Here is a 21,688-nt window from a genome sequence, read left to right as displayed (position 1 = left end):
GAGGCACCCAAATAATTGCTGACTAAAGAAATAAGCAAGCAGACTCATCTGTTGACATCAAGAAGTAGTCTGCCCTACGATTCCCAAGCTTGGAATTCTCCTTGCTGCTGCTGCTCAGTCGCTTCAATCATGTTCGACTCTGTGCAACCCCAGAGATGGCAGCCCACAAGGCTCCCCTGTCCCTGGGATTCTCCAGGCAAGAACACTGGAGTGGATTGCCATTTCCTTCTCCAGGAATTCTCCTTGAGCCTCTCATAGAATAAATACAGGAAGATGATTTTATTCCTCTAATCTGCAAATTAACAATTTTTTTTTAAAAGAAACATAAATTACTACAAGACTAGGTAGACTCAGTCATACAGATATTTCTAGCTCCATTAGGTCAAAAGAAAAGAAGGACAAGAACACAGAGGAGACAAGCCTTCTAAGAAACTTGCAGTTCAGTCTATAGACGATATGAAGAGGTAGCCTTTGGAGCCACGAAAAAGGTAAAGTCATAGATGATTATGCTTCTATTGGAAGAAGTGAGTCTCTCTCAGCAGCGGTAAGCAACAACTCAAATGTCCACCCAGGGCATCAGGGTCCCTAAACAAAAGCGTTTTTGCAGTTCCTCTGGCTCTCTCCACCAAGGATACAGATGTGTCCAGCAGCAACTCATAGCATATGTCCCTCCTGGTTCAGGATGAGAACATCCACTCACTATAAGACCAGAGAAGGATTCCTGGAAAGAAATGGGGAATGTTCCCCACCAAAGGAGCTGAGGCCAGAGAAAGACAGTTTTCTCATGTTTCTGTCTTAGAGGCAGGCCAATGCTGAAGTCAGGTGGGCTACACCAGTTCTGGTCTGAACATGGAGCAGCCACTGCGGATAACGAAATGCCTGGCTGTGCATGAATTGATGAGGCAGGAGGAGCCAGCACAAACTTAGAGGCCCACTCTTCTAGTGTTGGGTCCACTTGATGCTCTTGAGGTCAATGCCATCCTGCACCATCTCCCAGAGAGGACTGCCAAAGAGAAGAGGTATTTGGATGAGTGAAGGCTTAGGAAGCAGATAGCACTGAGCCCTGACTTGCCTCCATCTGTTCTTGTCTCTCCTCTACTTCCTACCCTGATAACCCCAAAACAAGAGGTTATCAAGTCTTTCTCAGCTGTCTGAGAAAGTCCTTGTCAGCTCTAGCCTCTCCCCAGCTGCCAACATTAATAACTAGGTACCCCAGGCTCAGCTCCAATGAGGCCACTCCAAGAGTGTCAAGTGTGGTTATATTCATGAAGCTCTCAAGCCACTTGTGAGAGGCTATGGACACAGTTTCCCTGGGAGAACCAAGACCCTTGGAGCAAGTGTAAACAGCAAGTTTCAGCCTCTCTACTAACCCCCAACACAAATGGACTTTTTGGCACCTGCTTCTTGGTTTTGCTCTACTTCTCAGAAACAGAACCTGGCCCTAAATCACCTGGGTATGTATCACCATTATCCAATTCCCACAAGATTCATCTCCCCAGAGGTGACTCTACTTCCAACATCCCCAGCTCCAATTCAAAAGGATCTTCTGAGTCTTGGACTTGGGCATCCCATTTCATACAAGAACAGCTGCTGAGAGATCTCTGCTAAACTCTGATCCCCTTCAGCTTGAATGCCTTAGATAATGTTCCCAGACCAGATATTACTTCAATGTGTTACAACCATAGCATTTTGATTTGGAGTTCTCCAGTTAACTTTATGCTACCCAATTTCATTCTGTTCTTGGTTTATCTCTCTCCATTACACTATGCATTCCAAGCACACTTTTTTTTTTTTTCCCCACTTTATTTTTGGCTGTACCACATGGTATGCTGGGATCTTAATTTCCCGACCAGGTATCAGATCTGTGTGCCCTGCAGTGGAAGCACAGTCTTAACCACTGGACCGTCAGGGAAGTCCCCCAGCACCTTTCTATTTGACATTTTCCAAGACTCTGAAGTTAGCCTTCTCTTTAGGGAAGGTGACTTAATATCACAGGCTCTCAAAATAAAACTCTGGCTGAGGGCTAATGGGACGAGGTTGAAATTGTTTGCAAGGCATCAGAAGGAATAGGGTGAAGATGCTGAAAACACACAGTTATGAGGAATGTCTCACTTGGCAGCATAGTCAGTAGAAATGCCCCCTGAGTGTGCCAAGTGAGAGTATAAGAGAGCCAAGCCAAGGAGGAATCCTGAGCCTAACAAAGCTAAGCAAGCTATAGATATTTAAGCAATACAACCAGACTCTGTGAAGGAAAATTCACAGCCTAGAAAGGCCTGGGGAGCTCCCAAAGGAAAGCAGTATGTACCTGAACTACCTCACTCTTGCCAACTAGACCAAGAAAATCTTGAAAGTCAAACTGAACCAGAACAGAGTTCTGAAGAATTCCAGAGGCCTTTATGTTCCCATGAACATAGAGCCTATGATTATTAGGAGAACCCCTAGTAGCAGCTGGTTGGTAAAGGATCTCTTGACCTTTGTAAGCATCTTTACAAAGAAAACTGAGTAAAAGTTCTTAACCTTTTGAGTATCTGATGAAAACTATGGACTTTCTTCCAAAGAAAATGCACAACTGTAAAACACAGCATACAATTTCAGGGTTATCCTGAAGTTCAGCCATAGAACCCAAATTAAGAATCCCTATCTTATAGAGTTTTCCTAAACTTAGTCTACAAGTCATGAATTCTGCATTGATATGGCTGCAAGACAACGATTAATATTATCAATAAAATGACGGGGAATTCCCTGGAGGTCCACTGGTTAGGACTCTGTGCTTCCACTGCAGGGAGCACAGTTGGATTCTGGTCAGGGAACTAAGATCCTGCAAGGCTCAAGGCCAAATAAATAAATTAATAAAATAAAATAATGAAAACAATCTGAATTTATGTGGTTCTTTAGTTTTTAAAGACACCTTTTCATTTTCTGACAAGCAGCCAAGAAAATCCACTTTCCTGCCTTAGGACTTCCTCTAAATCCTGAATGCCAAGGATTTTCAAACTTTGGTTTCTGGCAGGGTGAATATATAGCTTGAGGACAAGAAAGCTACCACTGCAGTTTCCTCCGAAGAGTCTCTGGAACAAGAGTGCATACCTCATTTCTCGAAGACGCTTCACATGGTGAATGCACTTCTCCACTGTGTAGTCCACTTCCTCCTCTGTAGTAAAACGGCCAATGCCAAACCTGAAAAAGACGCAGAGAGGAACTCTGCATCAGACCTGTGGCACCAGGGTAAATTCATTCAGCAAATACCCAATGAGGCTCTACTCCACAAAAGACATGGAGAGACACAGTCCTTCCCCTGGAGGACAGTTTCTCCGAACATGGTCTGTGGGTCACCTGAGAATCATCCAAGAAGAAGTTTCCTACTCCAAACCTAGCAAATCAGAATCTCTTCAGTGCAGCACTCAGACCTCTTCATCATTCATAAACTTCCCAGGTGACAGTCAGTGAAGTCTGAGAACCACTGCTTGAGAAACTCGTGAAGAATGAAGAAGGGATAAGAAAAACTAGATTGGGTACTTCCCTAGATTGGTCCAGCAGCTAAGACTTTCCACTCCCAGTGCAGGGGGCTTGAGCTCTATCCCTGGTCAGGGAACTAGATCCCACATGCCATAATTAAGATCCTGCATTCCACAACTGAGACCCTGAGCAGCCAAATAAAAAATAGGTATTTTTTTGTTTAAAAAAAAAACAAAACTAGACTGAGGAAGACTCTAACAGGAGATGAATAATACAAAAGTGCACACCTTTCATAAATGCTGCAGCTCAGTTGACTAACCTGATAGAAGAATGAGCTAAATCCTCATCAGTGCCAATTGCTCGAAGGACGTAAGAGGGCTCCAGGGATGCAGAGGTGCAGGCACTGAGGAGAAAGACACAAAGCCTTGCTCAGTTCAGCATCCAATCTGCTGCTGGCCACAAACCCCTAGTCTTGCTCCTACCCCCAGAGCCCTGAAGTCATATCACGACAAAAGAGACATTCTCATCTGACAGAGCTAAAGAGACAGATGCTGCTTGCACCTTCTAGTATGTGGATCGAGCTCCTCTGGCCCCTGTGGAGGATATCTTCCATGAGCAAGGACACAGCCAAAGCATGACAGAGTGTGATACCACAAGAGCTGAGTGTAACAAGAAGTGGCAGAGAACCATGGGATCACTTCCCTACAACCAAATGCATCATCTGTAGCAGCCTAGACAGCAGCTAAACACTTGGTGTCTTCTGGAACATCCTTGAATTCTAGAGGGCTATAACAGAACTACTAGAATAACATTAGAACAGATACAGGCATCTCCTGGGACCACAAAAGGCACAAAGCTCTACCACAGGAAGCCCTCCGAAGGTGGCAAACTTTAGCCTGTGCCCAACTGGCTAAAAATAGGTGCTTACAAAATGACTTTTATTCTCAACCAAAAGCTCCTGTGCGTGTCATCTCCACAATGGGAAGCTTATTAACCCGACACTTAAAGCCAGACTAACTGATCCTGCCACAGACCCTGCCTATACAGTCCAACTCACCTCCCTGAGGATAAGGCAACATCCTTAAGTGCCATCAACAGACTCTCCCCTTCCACATACGCAAAGGAGAGGTTGATACAGCCTGAAAGAGAGAATTACTGTGAGAGGAGGCTCAGAGTCTAGGGCTCCTCCAGGCGAGGACAGAATGGGCATGACCATACCTGGGTAATGGTGCTCAGGGTCCCCATTCATCACCACATCTGGAAGGCTCTTCATTATCTTCTGTATCAGTCGCTCAGCTAACTTTGAGATTCGCTTGTGGTCATACTGAGGAGCAGGCAAGGGAGGACTAAGCATAGTGACCATTAACAGCTCAGAGACATAAAGGATGAGGAACCCTACCCTGTGCCCAGAAGTGACTGTGCATTTAACCACCTATGGTCTTGTGTTACTCATGGAGACCATTGTATCCACAACACTGAGCACAGAGGTGCTCAAATACTGGACACGTGGTTCCAGTAAAGGACCTGGAATTTGGAGCCCAAAAGACCTCCCTCAGGGCTTCCCAGCTGGCCCAGCAGCAAAGAATCCGCCTACAATGCAGGAGATGCGGGTTTGATCCTGGGTCAGGAAGATCCCCTAGAGAAGGAAATGGCAAGCCACTCCAGTATGCCTGCCCAGGAAATCCCATGGACAGAGGAACTTGATGGGCTACAGTTCAAGGGATCACAAAGAGTCGGACACGACCGAGTGACTAAACAGCAACGACGACACCTCCCTCAGAACAGGATGCCAGCAGCACTCGGAGAAAGACAGTTTTCTTAAACCACCTCTTCTGGCAAAGATCTGACCCAGTCATGCCAAGAAGCTGCTAAACAGGAGACCCAGCACAGGGGAAGAATTTGTGGGAGGGAACTGCTTTCCCCATACCTCCATCTCTTGCTGTGCCACCTCACACGCAGCCCCCAGCCCCACCACCAAGGGTGTGGGTACTGTCCCAGACCGCATACCCCGCTCCTGCCCCCCTCCACTCTGCAGGGCCTCCACACGCACACGGGGCCGCCGGCGAATGTAGATGGCACCGACCCCTGGGAAACAAAGTTTGTTATAAAAAAAGAGAAAAAGGAAAAGGCAGATGAAACAAAATATCACTTTCCAAAGGGGTCAAAAAATTCTTTCAACTTTTCTGTTAGCTCCAAAATTTTCAAAATAAAAAATGTTGGGGCGGGGGGACACTAATGCAGGATGTACCAAACTGCATTTATTAAGACATATTCCATTTCCCCATGAAAATAAAATCATATTCAGGTATCTGACACTATCTGAGTCTCTGCAGTTCCCAAGTTCAGAGAGTAAGGGCTCAGACACTACATCTGGAGAGTGAGGGCACCATGTCATCTAAATCTATTTAGATTCTGAGTCCAAAAAGCAAGAGTTTGGATAGTGAGGGATACCTGCATACATTTTAGTGCTGAACAGAGCTTCTGCTCAATATGAGTTAATTAGTTTTATTAAAACAGATTTATCTACAATAAAAGCCAGTAAGCCAATTTTAGTTAAAGATAGAATGACTGTTGAGCTTTTAAAAACAATTAACTTAAAAACACACTCTTTACAACCTCTGGAAGCACAACCTCTGGGATCTAATGTCTGATGATCTGAGGTGGAACTGATGTACTAATAACAGAAACAAAGTCCACATTAAATGTAATGCACTTGGATCCTGAAACCATCCTGCCCCCATCCCTGGTCCATGGAAAAATTGTCTTCCATGAAACTGGTCCCTGCTGCCAAAAAGGCTGGGGCCTGCTGCTTTAGAAGAAGCCATCTTATGTACTTTCAGGAATTATCACACCTTTTCCCACAGGGTGTCCATCCGGATGACACACCCTGCAGACACAGAAAGCGTACTGGCATAAGCAACCACCACAGGCCCTCACCCAGGAAAGAGAGGAAGAGTTGTTCATTTTGGATGGCTACCTCCGTAAAACAGAGGACAACAGTCTCTTCCCAAAGGCTGGCATGCAAAGGCAGAATTACGGCTGGAAAATATTCCTATGCCAATAGGACCATAGGACACAGACAAGTACCTTGAGAGATTAACAGGAGCAAAGGCTAATAAAGCTAGGAACAAACACCAAAACACATAAAAGCCCATACAATCTTCCCCTAAGGCTAAAGCAAAACACGAGGGAATGAAGGACTCAAAGAATATTGATCTGAGACTTCCCTAGAAGTCCAGTGGTTAGGACTCCAGGCTTCCACTTCAGGGTCCATGGGTTCAATCCCTGGTCAGGGAACTATAATCCCACATGCCACACAGTCAAAAAAAAAAAAAAAGAATATTGATCTGCAAATCACAGTTGACTAGACAAGATAACTGGACTTATCAAGCTAATCTGATATGACAAAACCTTTGTTCCTCAACCAAATTAACATCTACATGAAAGGATTTTCTAAAGAGACCAGTGAAGGATGGACTGCTTATAGTAACTGCTAGAATCTGCAAATAGGCAACTGTTCCTGGCTATTATTAAATGACACCTGCATTCTGCAGAGCACTCTTCCTCTGAGAGCAGTGACAGTCCCAAATGAATCTCAGGAACACCTGTCAAAGGGTTGGGTGGTGCAGAGAGGAGGAAACCTAGGAGGGGCTAGTACCTTTGGGACCATAGATTTTGTGACCACTGATGCTCATGAGATCAATTTTCATGTCATTGACGTCAAGTGGGATTTTTCCAACAGCCTGGGCTGCATCGGTATGGAAATACACCTTTCTGGAACTGCAAATCTGCCCTGAGAAAACAACAGAGGGGAAGAACCAGAGCACAATGTTAGGAAGTAACCTGGCAGTGGTCCTATAATATACTATGAGTTCTGAGGCAAAATTACATCTGGTATTGGCCCTAGCCACCTAGTAAATCACTTCTCTCTTTCTCTCTCTCTCTTTCTCTGTCTCTCTCTCCTTCTCAGCTCTCGTGTCCTTGACTAGAATAAATAAGGGCAAGTGCACACATCCATTCTCTATGCCCGCATCTCTACTCCTAGCGTGGAAATAGGTTCCTCTGTACCATTTTCCTAGATTCCACATAATGTGCATTAATTGAGAGATTACGATTGACACATATACACTACCACCTGTAAAATAGATAGCTAGCGGGAACCAATGTAAAGTACAAGAAGCTTAGCTTGGTGCTCTCTGATGACCTAGATGGGTGGGATGGTTCGGGGGAGGGGCGTCAGAGGGAGGTCCAAGAAAGAGGGGATCATATGTAAACATACAACTGATTCACTTCATTGTACAGCAGAAACTAACACAACATTGTAAAGCAATTGCAGTCCAACTTACAAAAATAATAAAATAAAAGTTATGGTGGTCAAAAAAAAAGCACAAAGCATCAAATCAAAATACATCCGATATTCTGATTCATAAGACTCTTCCTACCTCATTAACACTGGCCTTTCAATATATCAGATTAATTTTTAGATTCTTATTGATTTAAAAGAAGCAAAAATTAATAGATCTATTTGCTAATGTACCTAAGAAGTTACGGGGTACATGTCTCTGGCTCCAAATGAGCACAGTGAACAGATGTTCTAAAACGAAAAAGTTAAAAGAGGAAGAGAAAAAAAGGCGGAGGTTCTTTGTTGTGCTTTCTGCACCAGCTGCGGTAAAATGAAAAGGACAGCACTGCAGCGCACGTGTGCTCAGTCGTGCCCAACTCTTCTATGGCCACAGGGACTGCAGCCCCCAGACATCTCTGTCCATGGGATTCTCCCAGCAAGAATACTGCAATGAGTTGCCATTTCTTCCTCCAGGGGATCTTCTCAACCCAGGGGTCGAACCCAAGGCTCTTGCATCTCTTGCACTGGCAGGCAGATTCTTTACCACTGCACCATCTGGGAAGCTCAAGTGGTATTAGACCTGGGTTCAAATACTAGCTCTGCCATTTACAATATGTCCTTGAACAAGGAACTGAAGCCCTCTTTCCCTGGGTTTCCTTACTACATTCTATATAGTCTTTCAGCTCCTAGTCCAGTCCTGCTCCTTAGATGGATCCCAGTGGTGGGCAAGCATCAGGGTCCACCCATGATACTTACCTATTTCCTTAATGGGCTGCTTCACTCCAATTTCATTGTTCACAGTCATGACTGAGACCAGGCTGGTATCTGGCTGGATGGCAGCCTCTAGTTCCTAAGAATATCAGGAGTAAAGAGACCATATAGTATGAACAGAGTCCTCTCTAACTCAGAATGTAAGCAAGCTTAGTTGTGAACAGGGGCCTTTCACTACACACCTACAAGAGTGAGTAAAATTAAAATAGCAATGACACAAAATGCTGGCTAGGATGCCAAGAAACCCAATCACTCATGCACTATTGACGGGAATATAAAATGGTACAACCACACTGGAAAACAGTTTGTCAGCTTTGGTTTCTTATAAAACTGAACATGAAATTACCATATGACCCAGTAACTGCACTCTTGGGCATTAACTCAGGGAAATGCAAGCTTAAATTCACGTAAGAAACCTATAAATGATCATGATTACTTTATTCTTGATAGCCAAAATCTAAAAACAAGCCAGAGGTCCTTCAATAAGGAAATGGTTAAAGAAACTGTGGTACTTCCATTCTGTGGAATACTACTTGGCAACAAAAAGGAACGGACTACAGAGACAGGCAACAACTTAAATGATTCGCCTAAGACTTATGCTAAGTGAAAACAGCCAATCCCAAAAGGTTACACACTATATTACTAACATTTCATTTACATAACATTACTGAAATGACAAAATTAAAGAAATGGTGATCAAATTAGTGGTTTTAAAAGAATACCATGGGACTTCCCTGGTAGTCCAGTGGTTAAGAATCCACCTGGCAATGCAGGGGACACTGCTTCAATCCCTGGTCCAGGAGGATCACACATGCCATGGAGCAACTAACCCATGCACTACGACTACTGAGTCTGTTCTCTGGAGTCCTCGAGCCACAAATATTGAGCCCACATGTCTCAACTACTGAAGCCCGCACACCACAGTCTGTGCTCTGCAGCAGGGAAGCCACTGCAATGAGATGACTTCACAATGCAACTAGAGTAGCCCCCGCTCACCACTAGAGAAAGCCTCCAGGCAGCAGTGAAGACCCAGCATAGCCAAAACTAAATACATATTTAGAAAAAAAAAAAATAAGGCATCACTGTGGTGATAGTTACATAAACCTACACATGTGATGAAACTAGAATGCATAGAACTAAACACACACACACAAGTGAGTACAAGTAAAACCGGGGAAATCAGAACAAGACCAGTAGACTGTATCAACTAATATTATATTATACTTTTGCTAGATGTTATCTTTAAGGGAAATGAATAAAGGATACATGAGATCTGTCTATATTACTTCTGACAACTACATGAGAATCTATAATTTAAAAATTAAAAACTTCATTAAAAAAAAAGAGGGGGAGCCTTTCCTACATAAGGTTGTCAGAGTAAGTGGCAAAGAACAAAATAAGTAGTAAAAAACAAGGTTACTATTAACACTGACATAGGGACCACATCTGACGGAAACATTTATCCTAAAGAAACTAGTAATCAACCTCCCAGCATCTATGATGCTTTCCCTGACACTGGGCTAATGGAAGTTCTCAATGTTTCATTTCTCTCAGCTTCTTCTTTACTTCCTTTATAGTATATATCCCAATTCATAATTATTTATACATCTGTTTACATGTTACCTGTCCTTTCACTAGAATATAAGCTCCTTGAAGGCACAGACTAGGCTTGTCTTTTTCGTCCCTTTATCCCCAGTGCCTGGCACTATGACACAATAAATAGTAGAGAGTGAAAGAAAGACATTATGTTAAGTATTACGAGAAATGAAAATACAGAAAATACGCACTCCCCAAGTTCAGGAAGCTAAGCCTAGTGGAAAAATAGGCACAGGCACACAACAGAGCAAAGAAGTAAAAAGCCATTAAATAAAATAAAGGGAATGGCTCGATCCCTGATCAGGGAACTGAGAACCTACATGCCTCAAGGTGCAGCAAAAAAAAAACAAAACCCCAAAAAACCTGTTGGAATAAAAATAATAAGGGACTTTCCAGGCAGTCCAGTGGTTAAAGAATTCCAATGCAGGGGGTGTGGGTTTGATCCCTGGTTAAGGAACTAAGATGCTACATGCTACAGGGTGCAGCCCAAAATTTTAAAATAATAAAATAAAAATAGGCAAAAACTGTATAAAATAAGTTATAAGGATATATTGTACAACACAGGGAATATAGCCAATATTTTGTAATAACTATAAATGGAATATACCTTTTGAAAATTGTGAATCAGATTTTCCTGACACAGTGGATATGAATCTGCCCGCCAGTGCAGGGGATAAGGGTTCAATTCCTGGTCCGGGAAGATCCCACGTGCTGTAGGGCAACTAAGCTGTGCACAACAACTTCTAAGCCCACATTCTAGAGCCTTTGAGCCACAGCTACTGAGCCCATGTGCTGCAACTACTGAGTCCATGCACCTAGAGCCCATCGTCCACAACAAAAGAAGCCACCACAATGAGGAGCCTGTGCACCACAACTATGGGGAACCCACACAAGGCAACAAAGACCCAGCGCAACCAGAAATTAATAAATCAATAAATAAAATTTTAAAAAGTATATATGGGTCCCAAAGGGAAATATTCTTCACAAAACTACACCTACCCTTTAGAAGGATGAGAAACATCAGTGAAGGGTGAAGGAGGCCAAAGCTTTCCCATGGCGAGTGTTAGTCTCTGGCATCCTGCATACATGGTCAGTGGCTCTCACACAGACCAGGAAGCACCAACTAAACTGAGAAACAAATCCTCCAGACAAAAGGAAGACTGTGCCCACTCAAGGAGAATATACTCTGGGTCCCACTGAGAGACCTATTTCTCTAAAGCCCTCCCTCACCATTAGATCTAGTCTTTCAAGCTCCAGCTGAGGCTAAAGAGACAGTTTCATAGATTGAAGCCAGGCTCCCCCTATCATGCCCTCTTACCTTCAGGTCAATGATTCCACTCTTCTTCACCGGGAGGTAGGTGACATTAAAGCCCTCAGCTTCCAGTGAACGGCAGGAGTCCAAGACACATTTGTGTTCTGTCTGTGTGGTGATCAAGTGCTTTTTCCGGGACCTGTAGAACCTGGCCACTCCCTAGAAGTTGGTGGTGGTGGAAAAATGAAGAATATACTCAGAGAGACAGCAGTGACTTGAGTAAGTGGATAAGGGTGGTATGGTCCAACATCAATTCTCTGACAACTGTGTGTCTTACAATTCAACTTAATTCTGACACTAACTATCCCAATTAGTGAAAATCCCACAGGTTAAGTGCCTCAGTCTCACAGGACTGCCTCCACTTCAGATGCCAGCTGTGAGGCCTAGCTGTCACAAGCTCCCCATCCATATTTCCCCAGATGGCTACAAATAAAAGACTTCCCACAGCCCCCTTGTTGTTGTTGTTTAATCACTAAGTCAAGTCTGACTCTTTGTGACACAATGGACTGCAAAACTCCAGGCTTTCCTGTCCTTCGCTATCTCAGGGAGTTTGTTCAAACTCATGTCCATTGAGCTGGTGATGCATAGCCCCCTAAGATTCAGTAATCCCCTATGATTCACAGAATTCACTGAAAACACTACACTTACTATCATAGCTTTATCACAGAAGATAAAGCCCATGAATGGCCAAACGGAAGAGCTGCACAGATGAGGTCTGAGGCAGGGAAGGGCGCAGAGCATCAAGCATGCCACCCGCCAGCACATCCACGTGTTAGCTAACCTGGAAGCTCCTCTGACTCTTGTTTCCCAGTTTTGTTTTGTTTTTTAATATTTTTATTTATTTATTTGGCTGTACTGGGGTCTTAGTTGTGGCATGTGGGACCTAGTTCCCTGACCAGGGATCAAACTTGGGCCCCCTGCATTGGGAGCATGGAGTCCCAGCCACTGGACCACGGAATTCCCCCTCATTTTCCAGTTTTTACAGGGGTTTCATATAACACAGGCGTGACTGATTAAATCACTGGCCATATGACCAGACTCAATCTCCAACCCCTTTTCTTCCCCAGATCAAAGTTACAACCCTCTAATCACATTTTCTTCGTCCTTCTGGAGTGACCAGCCTAAATCTTAAAACTATCTAAGGGCCCACCAAGAGTCACTTCATCACCAGAAACACATTATGGTCCAAGGGGGCTTATTATGAATAACAAAGACATTCCTAGTATTCAGAAAACTACAAGGGTTTTTGAAGCCCTGTGCTAGGAACAGAGAACAAAGACCAAATACATTTTTTATTATATCATAGATGGAAAATGGAAAACATCCCTATCCTTGTATCCCAGGAAAAGTGTTTCTCATTTATTTCTTTTTTTTTAATTGGAGGATAACTGTTTTACAATGTTGTATTAGTAACAGTTTCTGCTGTACCATAAATGAATCAGCAGAGAATTGGTGGCTCAGTGATAAAGAATCCATCTTGCCAATGTAAGAGAAGAGGGTTTGATCCATGGATCAAGAAGATCCCCTGTAGAAGGAAATGGCAACCCACTCCAGTATCTTGCCTAAAAAAATCCCATGGACACAGGAATCTGGCAGACTACAGTCCATGGGGTTGCAAAGAGTCAGACCAATTTAGAGACTAAACAACAACATTCATATATTCCCTCTCTCTAGAGCCTCCCTCCCACTCCACCCCCATCCCACCCCTCTAGGTCATCACAGAGCACGGGGCTGAGCTCCTGTGCTATCATAGCAGCTTCCAACTAGCTATCTATTTTATACATGGTAGGGTATATATGTTTTCTTTCTGTGTAAACAACAAAACATATAAATATGGTGATACTGATACCCAAAGCTGGCAGCGTAGAAGTGAAACTCATACACTCATTCCTTGCTGACGGCAGTACTTACACTACAAACTCTTCAGAGAATTATTTATAAAGATGTCTTAAAAGCTGTATTAACAAAATTCTGCAAAGCAACTATCCTTCAATTAAAAAATAAATAAATTTTTTAAAAAAGCTGTATTAGCACTCTTTACTGTGACTCCTCTTTTGGGAATTTAGGGAAATATTTCAAAGCATAGATGATGCTATAGAGACAAAATATGCTTTCATTGTATTCACAATCCTTAAAAAAAATGGAGAGATTAAACACATCCAACAATAGAGGAATAAAGAGTAAACTGCAATAATACAACTCCATGAAAAATAATGTAGGAAAAAATATAATGGAAAAATATAACATATGTTATTATTGGCTATGGAAAAATAAATGTGGATGCTACAGTATGTGAAACTATTAAAAGCAAACGCATATGTGTGTACAATTTGTTTTCTGGAACAATACTAGACAGACTTGAGGTCTCTTCGGTAGGGAGGAGGAAATGGAAGATCTACACTCGAGTTTAAACCTTTCCATATAATGAGAGCCTCCTGTATAGCTCAGGGGACTCTACTCAGTACTCTGTGGTGATCTAAATGGGAAGAAAATCTAAAAAAGAGGGGATATATGTGTATTTATAGCTGATTCACTTCACTGTACAGTATAAACACAACACTGTAAAGCAACTATACTCTGGTAAAAATTAATAAATAAATCTTTCCATAGGGTTAAAAAAATTTCACTGCATACACATGAATTCCTTAAAAAACTTAAATAAAAGGTGCAACCCCACCCCTCCCAGGGTACTATGTTAAAAGCAGAATATGAAACTAATTAGGCCAAAATTATGACTACATAAAAATGTTCTTGGGGACAAGGAACATAAAAATGAAAACATTTAAAAGTTCCCTCCCCCTCCTCCTATCTCAGTTACCCAGAATGTTGAATCCTCTACCAGCAGACAGATATTTACCCATCCAGGAGTCTAAGGGGAAAACGGTCACAACCACTCTTAGCAATCCTTGACCTTGAGGTCTGAGAATCTGTGGAAACTTTCAAAGCAAATATTTTCAAAGTTTTGAAAACACTCCCCATTCCAGAAACCATCCTCATCTTTGAAGAGACCACACGCATGGCTCTGAGGTCTCTGCAGTCCCAAGGAAGGACACTCCTGTTAACAGGATCCGGTGAGTGCTGATGACTCTGGAACCTGGCCCAGGCCTAGGCCTCCTACAGAGTCCAAGGTCAGAAAAAACAATACTGGCGAGGAAACCAGAAGGGAAAGAGACACGTGTACCCCAATGTTCATCGCAGCACTGTTTATAATAGCCAGGACATGGAAGCAACCTAGATGTCCATCAGCAGATGAATGGATAAGAAAGCTGTGGTACATATACACAATGGAGTATTATTCAGCCATTAAAAAGAATACATTTGAATCAGTTCTAATGAGGTGGATGAAACTGGAGCCTATTATACAGAGTGAAGTAAGCCAGAAAGAAAAACACCAATACAGTATACTAACGCATATATATGGAATTTAGAAATATGGTAACAATAACCCTGTGTATGAGACAGCAAAAGAGACACTGATGTATAGAACAGTCTTATGGACTCTGTGGGAGAGGGAGAGGGTGGGAAGATTTGGGAGAATGGCATTGAAACATGTAAAATATCATGTATGAAATGAGTTGCCAGTCCAGGTTCGATGCACGATACTGAATGCTTGGGGCTGGTGCACTGGGACGACCCAGAGGGATGGAATGGGGAGGGAGGAGGGTTCAGGATGGGGAACACATGTATACCTGTGGCGGATTCATTTTGATATTTGGCAAAACTAATACAGTTATGTAAAGTTTAAAAAAAAAAAAAAAAAAAAAAAAACAATACTGGCAACACAGGTGAGAGACCATGATGAGAGGGGATAGAGCCAGCGCTGAACCTACAGCAGCCCACAATTTATCAGAGCCTTGGTATTTACACAAGTGACCCTGGTAACCAGGCCCCAGTCAGGCATGACTATGTTCTATGAAACACTGACATGATTACTGAGAGTGGAATTTTACTTTCATTAGCATCAAAGATGTCCCAAGGACAGAGTGACTGATCTCAGAACAGGTGATTAAGTAAATGTCTTCAGACAGCACCTAGGCAACCAGGACTTAAAAACAGGGACATCTCAAGAAACAGGAAGAACTTGTTGCAAACAGATCTCACTGGAGAGAAAAGGAAGGCTGAGAAAAAGGCAGCCCTGAAATCATAGATATAAGGGTAAACTTGGTAATAAGCAGAGAAATCTATTCAATTACGAGTGTATTCTGGACTTCATTGTGAGTAGATCTAAAGGATGGGTAAAAGGATTGAGTCACCATTTATCCTCTGAAGTAGCTGTCATCCAAAACACCACGTGGTTGATGACCCAAGAGCCACCTCCTTTCCTATCCAACTACATGACCGAATTCAGTTCACCAGGAGCAAACTTTAGATAGAGTCAACTACACAGGGCTGAAGGAAGCAACAAATTAGAAAAAGGGTGGTGTGTCTGTGTCTTTTTTCATGATATGATGAAAGTGGGTGACTGGGAAAGACACATGAGCCTAAATGATGGCAGGAAACCATCTCCCAGGTCAGGAAAGCCCAGATATGCCTTCTGGTTCTCTTACCTTAATTGCTATGTTGTTGGATTCAGTAGCACCGCTAGTGAAAATGATCTCACGAGGATCAGCCCCAATCAGAGATGCTACTTGCTGCAAGTCAAGACGAGAAGCAGAAATAAGGAGCATCAGTTTCCTCAGCAGGAACGGGGCTGTGGTGACAACTAAGACAGCAGTCTGGAGCATGAAGAGCTCCACCGCAATCTGTCAACTGCTCAAGAAGCAGTTCTGTACCCACTAGGATCAGACAAAGGGATATATTCAACTACATCCCAAATCCAATTAATAACAACTTTGGTGTTTTTGAAAAAGCACTTATGAGTTCTTAGTATGCACAGGCATCATGTCTACAAACATATCACTAGTATTGTCTGATTTAATCCACCCCAAAACCTTAAGGAGTAGGAGCTACTACAATCTCCATTTTCTTTTGGACGTGCCACACAGTTTGCTGGATCTTAGTTCCCTGAACAGAGATCAAATCCTGACCCCCAGGAGCGAAAGCCCAGAATTCTATCCACTGGACTCCCCTCAACCTCCATTTTCAATGTGAGGAAACTGAAGCTTCGAGAAGTCAGATAACGAAATAACAAAGGTCAGTTAGCCAGGAAATGTGGAAACTAATCGAATGCCTTCAGAAGGACTCCAAAGGCCTGTTCTTTGAATCTCTTGCTGAGAGAGCCCCAAACCATTTCCACCTTCACCCACAGATACTAAAAAAAAAAAAAAAAAATGCCACCCACAGGTCACTGAAACCTCTGACATCAGAACTTCCTAGAGTCCTCTGTACTAACCTGGCGAGCACATTCCATGGCAGCCTCACTCTCCCAGCCATAAGCATGTGTCCGGGAGTGTGGGTTTCCATAGTAGTTGACTAGGTAAGGGAGCATGGCATCAAGCACCCGAGGGTCCTGGACAAAACAGAACAGACCAGTCTCCTTGAGCCCATAGTTAACTCGGGCCCCACTCCATCCCCTGACCTACCCAATCTGCCTCAACACACCCCCAATCCTTCAGACCCTGCCTAGATTAGGCCTCAAACATTCTCCCATCCCCCCAGGTTCTAACCAAATATTATCTTAATACACTCTCCTCCCAATCCGTCTTAAATCAGATTATTCTACCATCTCCTCAAATAATCTACAAACACTGCTTTTTCCTGACAGTTGTGTCTGTAGGTGTTTTCACTGCCAAGCAATGTGATATCTAGGAGAGGATGTTGATGAAAACGTGCATTAATATTCCAGTGCTCATCATACGCCAGGCACTATTCTAAGGGCTACTTTATATCTTTTAACCTATTTAATTCTTGCCCAAATGCATATAGTAAGCAGTGGTCCGGTAATTCCAGACCCTATGCTTTTAACTACTAGGAGAGTGCCGGCAATGAAGTGACTTGACCAAGATCAATAGCTAGTAAGCAGTAAAGACACTTCTAGTGGACTACAATGTAAGCCTCCAGTCTCCTGGCTCATTGCTCTCCCAGCACACACTTCTCAATGGCTCTCACTTCTACAGGGATTCAGCCATTTCTGTGCATTGCCACTTCTACAGTATAACTCTACTAAACAGCTCAGGGAAAGCTGCCCCTCCATCCTTACCAGAGGAGTTGTAGCTTGCACATCCATGTACAGAGGTCGCAGCACTGACTCCGCCTCCAGAGCAGTGGCTGCATCAGAGGCAACAGCAGACTGGGGAGTAAGGTCTATACCTGACAAAAAAAATGGAACGGAGGGGCCAGGTGAGAGAGGATCCAACTCTGCACACAGGGCATCCCAAACAACAGAATGGAAAGGCTGGACGGAGGCGACATAAGTTTAAGCGATGCTGAGCGAATCTCAACGCAAAAGGAAACAGAACATCGATAAAGTTGAGCAAACTGTAAAAAAAGAGGTAAGGGAGAGAGACAGGGTTCTTAGGGTAGGGTGCTGAGACAACATTCAAATTGCGTCGTTGGAGTGAGGAAATCTCCGAAAGGGCAAAGCCCCTGAGAAGGAACGTGGAGACGGTAGGTAAGATCTCCTTCAAAGGTTACTGGCTGGACCACTAGCATCTCTACAATTGGGTCAGGAGAGGTCCGATGGTCGAATTTTAGGGCTCTGAGGGCCTGCGGTGCAGGATGTGAAGTGCGGGTCGGGGGATGCGGCGAAGTCAACGGTTCAGAGAGCCGGTATGAGAAAACCTGAGGGATGCAGTCAAGAGGAAGGGTCAGAGGGTCGGGGTAGCGGAAGAGGAAGGCGCCTGAATATGCAGGTAAGTCGCCTAGCCCAGGAGAAAGTTCCGCGCTCCAGGAAGGTGGCGGCGAGCGGGCCCCCGAGCGTACCGCGCAGGCGCAGCCCCCAAATGGGCGGCTTGGCCCTCGGCCCCGGAGCCGCGGGCGCTGCCGTGGCCACCCGCCTCCAAGCGGTTCGCAGCAGCATGGTCCCGGTGGCAGAGCCCCCCGCCCGAAGCCGCTACAGTCCTCAGCTACAGATTCCCGGAAGTACTATTCCGCGCCCCGGAAGCGCTTCCTCGGATCTCGAGTGCGCTCCAGCTCGCGTTCCGTGTAAGACGTAGATCTGAGCGACCGAAGCCACGAACGAGGTGAGGTGGGGGCACCGTGGCGCGGGGACTCGAACGCACAGTGGGTGATGGAGTCAGGCTACACCCTTCTTTTCTTTCTCGGATTTCCCAGAACCCCTGGGCCGGTTCCCTATCGCACCTCCTCTGGCCCCTGCTGGAGTCTCGGGCTGGCGGCTAGGCCCACACTTCCCCTAACCTTCGAACCCCGCAGATGCCGGTGGCCGTGGGTCCCTATGGACAGTCCCAGCCAAGCTGTTTCGACCGCGTGAAGATGGGCTTCGTGATGGGTTGCGCCGTGGGCATGGCTGCGGGGGCGCTCTTCGGCACCTTTTCCTGTCTCAGGTGAGGGGCGCGGGCGGTGATCTCTGGGGACTACCTGATTTTTCCAGCCCACAGCTCTCGGCCTACAGCCCGAATAGAGCTTACTACTTTCCAATTCTGTCTCTGCCCTGTAACGAACGAGACTATTTTCCTAAGCACCTTCAGTCTAGTCTGGGAGGACAGTACGAGCTCTGATTCAAACTGCTTTCTGACCCTTATTCTGTAACCTTAGGCAAGTAGGAGCCCGGGTTTCACGTAGAAATGAGGTCAGTAAACCTCTACATCATGTAGAATTCTAAGCTCAAATCAGACCACACTTAACAGAGAACCTGGCACATATTAAGTGCTCAATAAATGGCTGTTCTGTTTTACTCCTGTTAGGCGCATGGCGAAACAAACTTGATTAATTTCACTGCACTGGGAACAGGATGTAGAAATTAAGCAGATAAACTCTACACTCTAGTTTTCACATATAAAAGATGCTATTGTTCCTGGTAAATTATCGTTTACCGAGCGTCTACTGTCAGTGAATGCCCTGTTATCACAACACTGCTGTGAATGTTAAGAGCCTCATTATACACTTGACACAGCCTGTAAATTGCACGTAGTTCTTGACCCCAGGTCTGAGCCCCCAATCATTGTTTTAAACACCATCTAAAAAACGTTGTATTGGGTCATGTATACCCTGGAGGCAAAACCAGCACCCAAAAATGATTTCCCTGTTTCTGTACTTTATACTGCTTCTGTTGCCTCCCACAAACCCGTCAGTTGCCTAGAGATCCTAATGGATCCTTTTCCTTAGCATTACTCACTCCATGTGGCAAGAGGTAATAATGTCCTGCCAGACTTCAGCAGTGCCTGATTATACATTGGAAAGGGTTAGTTAATTCTCCTCCCTGTATTGTTGTTTTCAAGTGGCCCCATCTTGGTTTCCTCCTCCCTCAGGATCGGAATGCGGGGTCGGGAGCTGATGGGCGGCATCGGAAAAACCATGATGCAGAGTGGCGGCACCTTTGGCACATTCATGGCCATCGGGATGGGCATCCGATGCTAATCAGGGCAGTGGTTGCCCACAACATCCACCCCCTCCCATCAGTTCCATCCCATGTGTACTATAATAAAGCAAGTCTTTGAGTATTCGGAGTTTCTGTTTAGAAGCATTTTTTCCTCTCACAGCCTGTTACCCAGCTTGCTTAAAGATCTTCGTAAGTGGGCTGAGGTTTGGTTTCTTGTTTCACAAGAGCTTTCTCTGTTAATCCAAACTTGGAATTATTTATCATGCATTAAGACTGTTCATAGATTCTTGGAAATCCTTATTATTCAGTCCTTTAAGGTTGATGCTTAGTTTCTCACCTTTAAAATGTTGTCTACATTTCCTCAAGGTCACACTGCAAGATTAACCAGCCTTATTTCCAGTGCTATTACATTGTATACCCAAATATTGTCTTCAGATATGACTTGATCAGGAAAAGAACAAATTCAAACCACTTTTGTAGCCTCGCAAGTTCAGATGGCACTAGCGGTCAAGAATCCACCTGCTGATGCAGGAGGCATGAGACAGGTTCAGTCTCTGGGTTGGGAAGACTCCCTGGAGCAGGGCCTGGCAACCCACTACCCTACTCTTGCCTGGAGAATCCCATGGGCAGAGGCCTGAGTTTGCAGCTGGCCACGACTTAAGCAACTTGGCACGCAGCTCACACAGGTTCATCTCAGATGATTTTCTAACCAGTCATCAATGAGGATGTAAACTTATCGGCTGAGTCTCCCTCCTTTTAACTGGCTTGTTAAGGTAGTTTCTCCATCATGAGAAGTGCTCCTCACCTGTACAGGCAACATATTCCTTGATAGTGTTCCAAGTTGCCCCTCAAGTATTTGTCATTAAGAAAATGGTGGGACTACCCCGGGTATTAAGACTCAACACTCCCAGTGCTCAGGGCATGGGCTCAATCCCTCCCTAGTCCAGAACGAAGATGCCTCATTACACAGCCAAAAAAAAACAATAAAAAATGGTAGTTAACTGTTTTCATGAGATTAAATACCTGAAGTTACCTTTGCTGGCCCAGTTCCCTAGAAAGAAACCTGCTAGTACTTGATTCAAGAATAAAATCTTTAATTACAAAGATACATAGTTTGGAAAAAAAAAATTGTCATGTGTCTCTGCTACCCAAAAACTGACACTCCGTGTTCACAAATAAAGATTATCTTGACTTTTTTTCTCCAGGTTAAGTAACTGAAAAGAAATTACAAACATCCCTCAAAAGGGGTGGTAGAAAACTGTGATGCCTCCAAAGTCAAACCAGTTATCTTGATACCTGACTAAATTTGTAATACTTGTCCTTCATCCCTAACAATTTTAAGGGTTTAGAAATCAGGTGAGGAAATCCATATTGGAAGGAGTAACTAGGAGTAGCACCACCTACTCAGATTCAATCTAGATACAAAAACTTGAAGCAGAGTTCAGAGTATGAATTGGGAAGGGTTGCTGGCCAAGTGAAATTAAAGCTCAAAACTGCAGTTAATTTGGGAAACCACTTTGAATCTACCCAATTATTTAGTTTTAAATAATGAAGCCCGCCTGGCCCCAAATGCCCAGACAACACAGGAGAAACTTAATGCCCACATTTGAGGCCTGAGCAAACCTGTTTGGGTTTTCTTTGTATCATAAATCCCTCAATTTTTATACACTATCCTAAATAACAAGTGTATTAAAACTAATACAGAGGAATGTAGAGGGACAACTCGAGGACAACAGTTTCACTTAAGTTCTGAAGAATCAACTAAAAAAGTCAG

At 44.0% G+C, this 21,688-nt stretch overlaps 2 protein-coding genes across 4 annotated transcripts; one reads left to right on the top strand and one right to left on the bottom strand.

Moving 5' to 3' along the window:
- Positions 1–255: 255 nt before the first annotated feature.
- On the bottom strand, positions 256–18,477 carry NFS1 (NFS1 cysteine desulfurase). 2 transcript variants are annotated; one of them, XM_006072440.3, is made up of 13 exons: positions 18,339–18,477; positions 17,617–17,726; positions 16,810–16,926; positions 16,025–16,108; positions 11,484–11,636; positions 8,555–8,648; positions 7,115–7,249; positions 5,384–5,541; positions 4,675–4,780; positions 4,514–4,595; positions 3,776–3,859; positions 3,088–3,177; positions 256–1,003 (listed from the first exon to the last, which is right to left on the bottom strand). In XM_006072440.3, exons 1-13 carry the CDS (start codon positions 18,433–18,435, stop codon positions 940–942), a joined length of 1,374 nt encoding a protein of 457 aa, XP_006072502.2. In that variant the 5' UTR covers positions 18,436–18,477; the 3' UTR covers positions 256–939. The 2 variants fall into 2 exon arrangements, with proteins under 2 accessions (XP_006072502.2, XP_025119351.1); XM_025263566.2 differs by lacking the exon at positions 3,776–3,859.
- On the top strand, positions 18,456–20,035 carry ROMO1 (reactive oxygen species modulator 1). Of its 2 annotated transcripts, none has more exons than XM_025263568.3 (3): positions 18,456–18,598; positions 18,690–18,919; positions 19,844–20,035. In XM_025263568.3, exons 2-3 carry the CDS (start codon positions 18,789–18,791, stop codon positions 19,950–19,952), a joined length of 240 nt encoding a protein of 79 aa, XP_025119353.1. In that variant the 5' UTR covers positions 18,456–18,598; positions 18,690–18,788; the 3' UTR covers positions 19,953–20,035. The 2 variants fall into 2 exon arrangements, with proteins under 2 accessions (XP_025119353.1, XP_006072501.1); XM_006072439.4 differs by having other exon boundaries at positions 18,457–18,598; positions 18,789–18,919.
- Positions 20,036–21,688: the final 1,653 nt, after the last annotated feature.

This window comes from Bubalus bubalis, chromosome 14, assembly GCF_019923935.1.
Source record: "Bubalus bubalis isolate 160015118507 breed Murrah chromosome 14, NDDB_SH_1, whole genome shotgun sequence".
Classification (NCBI taxonomy): Eukaryota; Metazoa; Chordata; class Mammalia; order Artiodactyla; family Bovidae; genus Bubalus; species Bubalus bubalis.
Note: the sequence above shows the minus strand (reverse complement) of the source record. Positions and strands in the feature narration are given on the sequence as shown.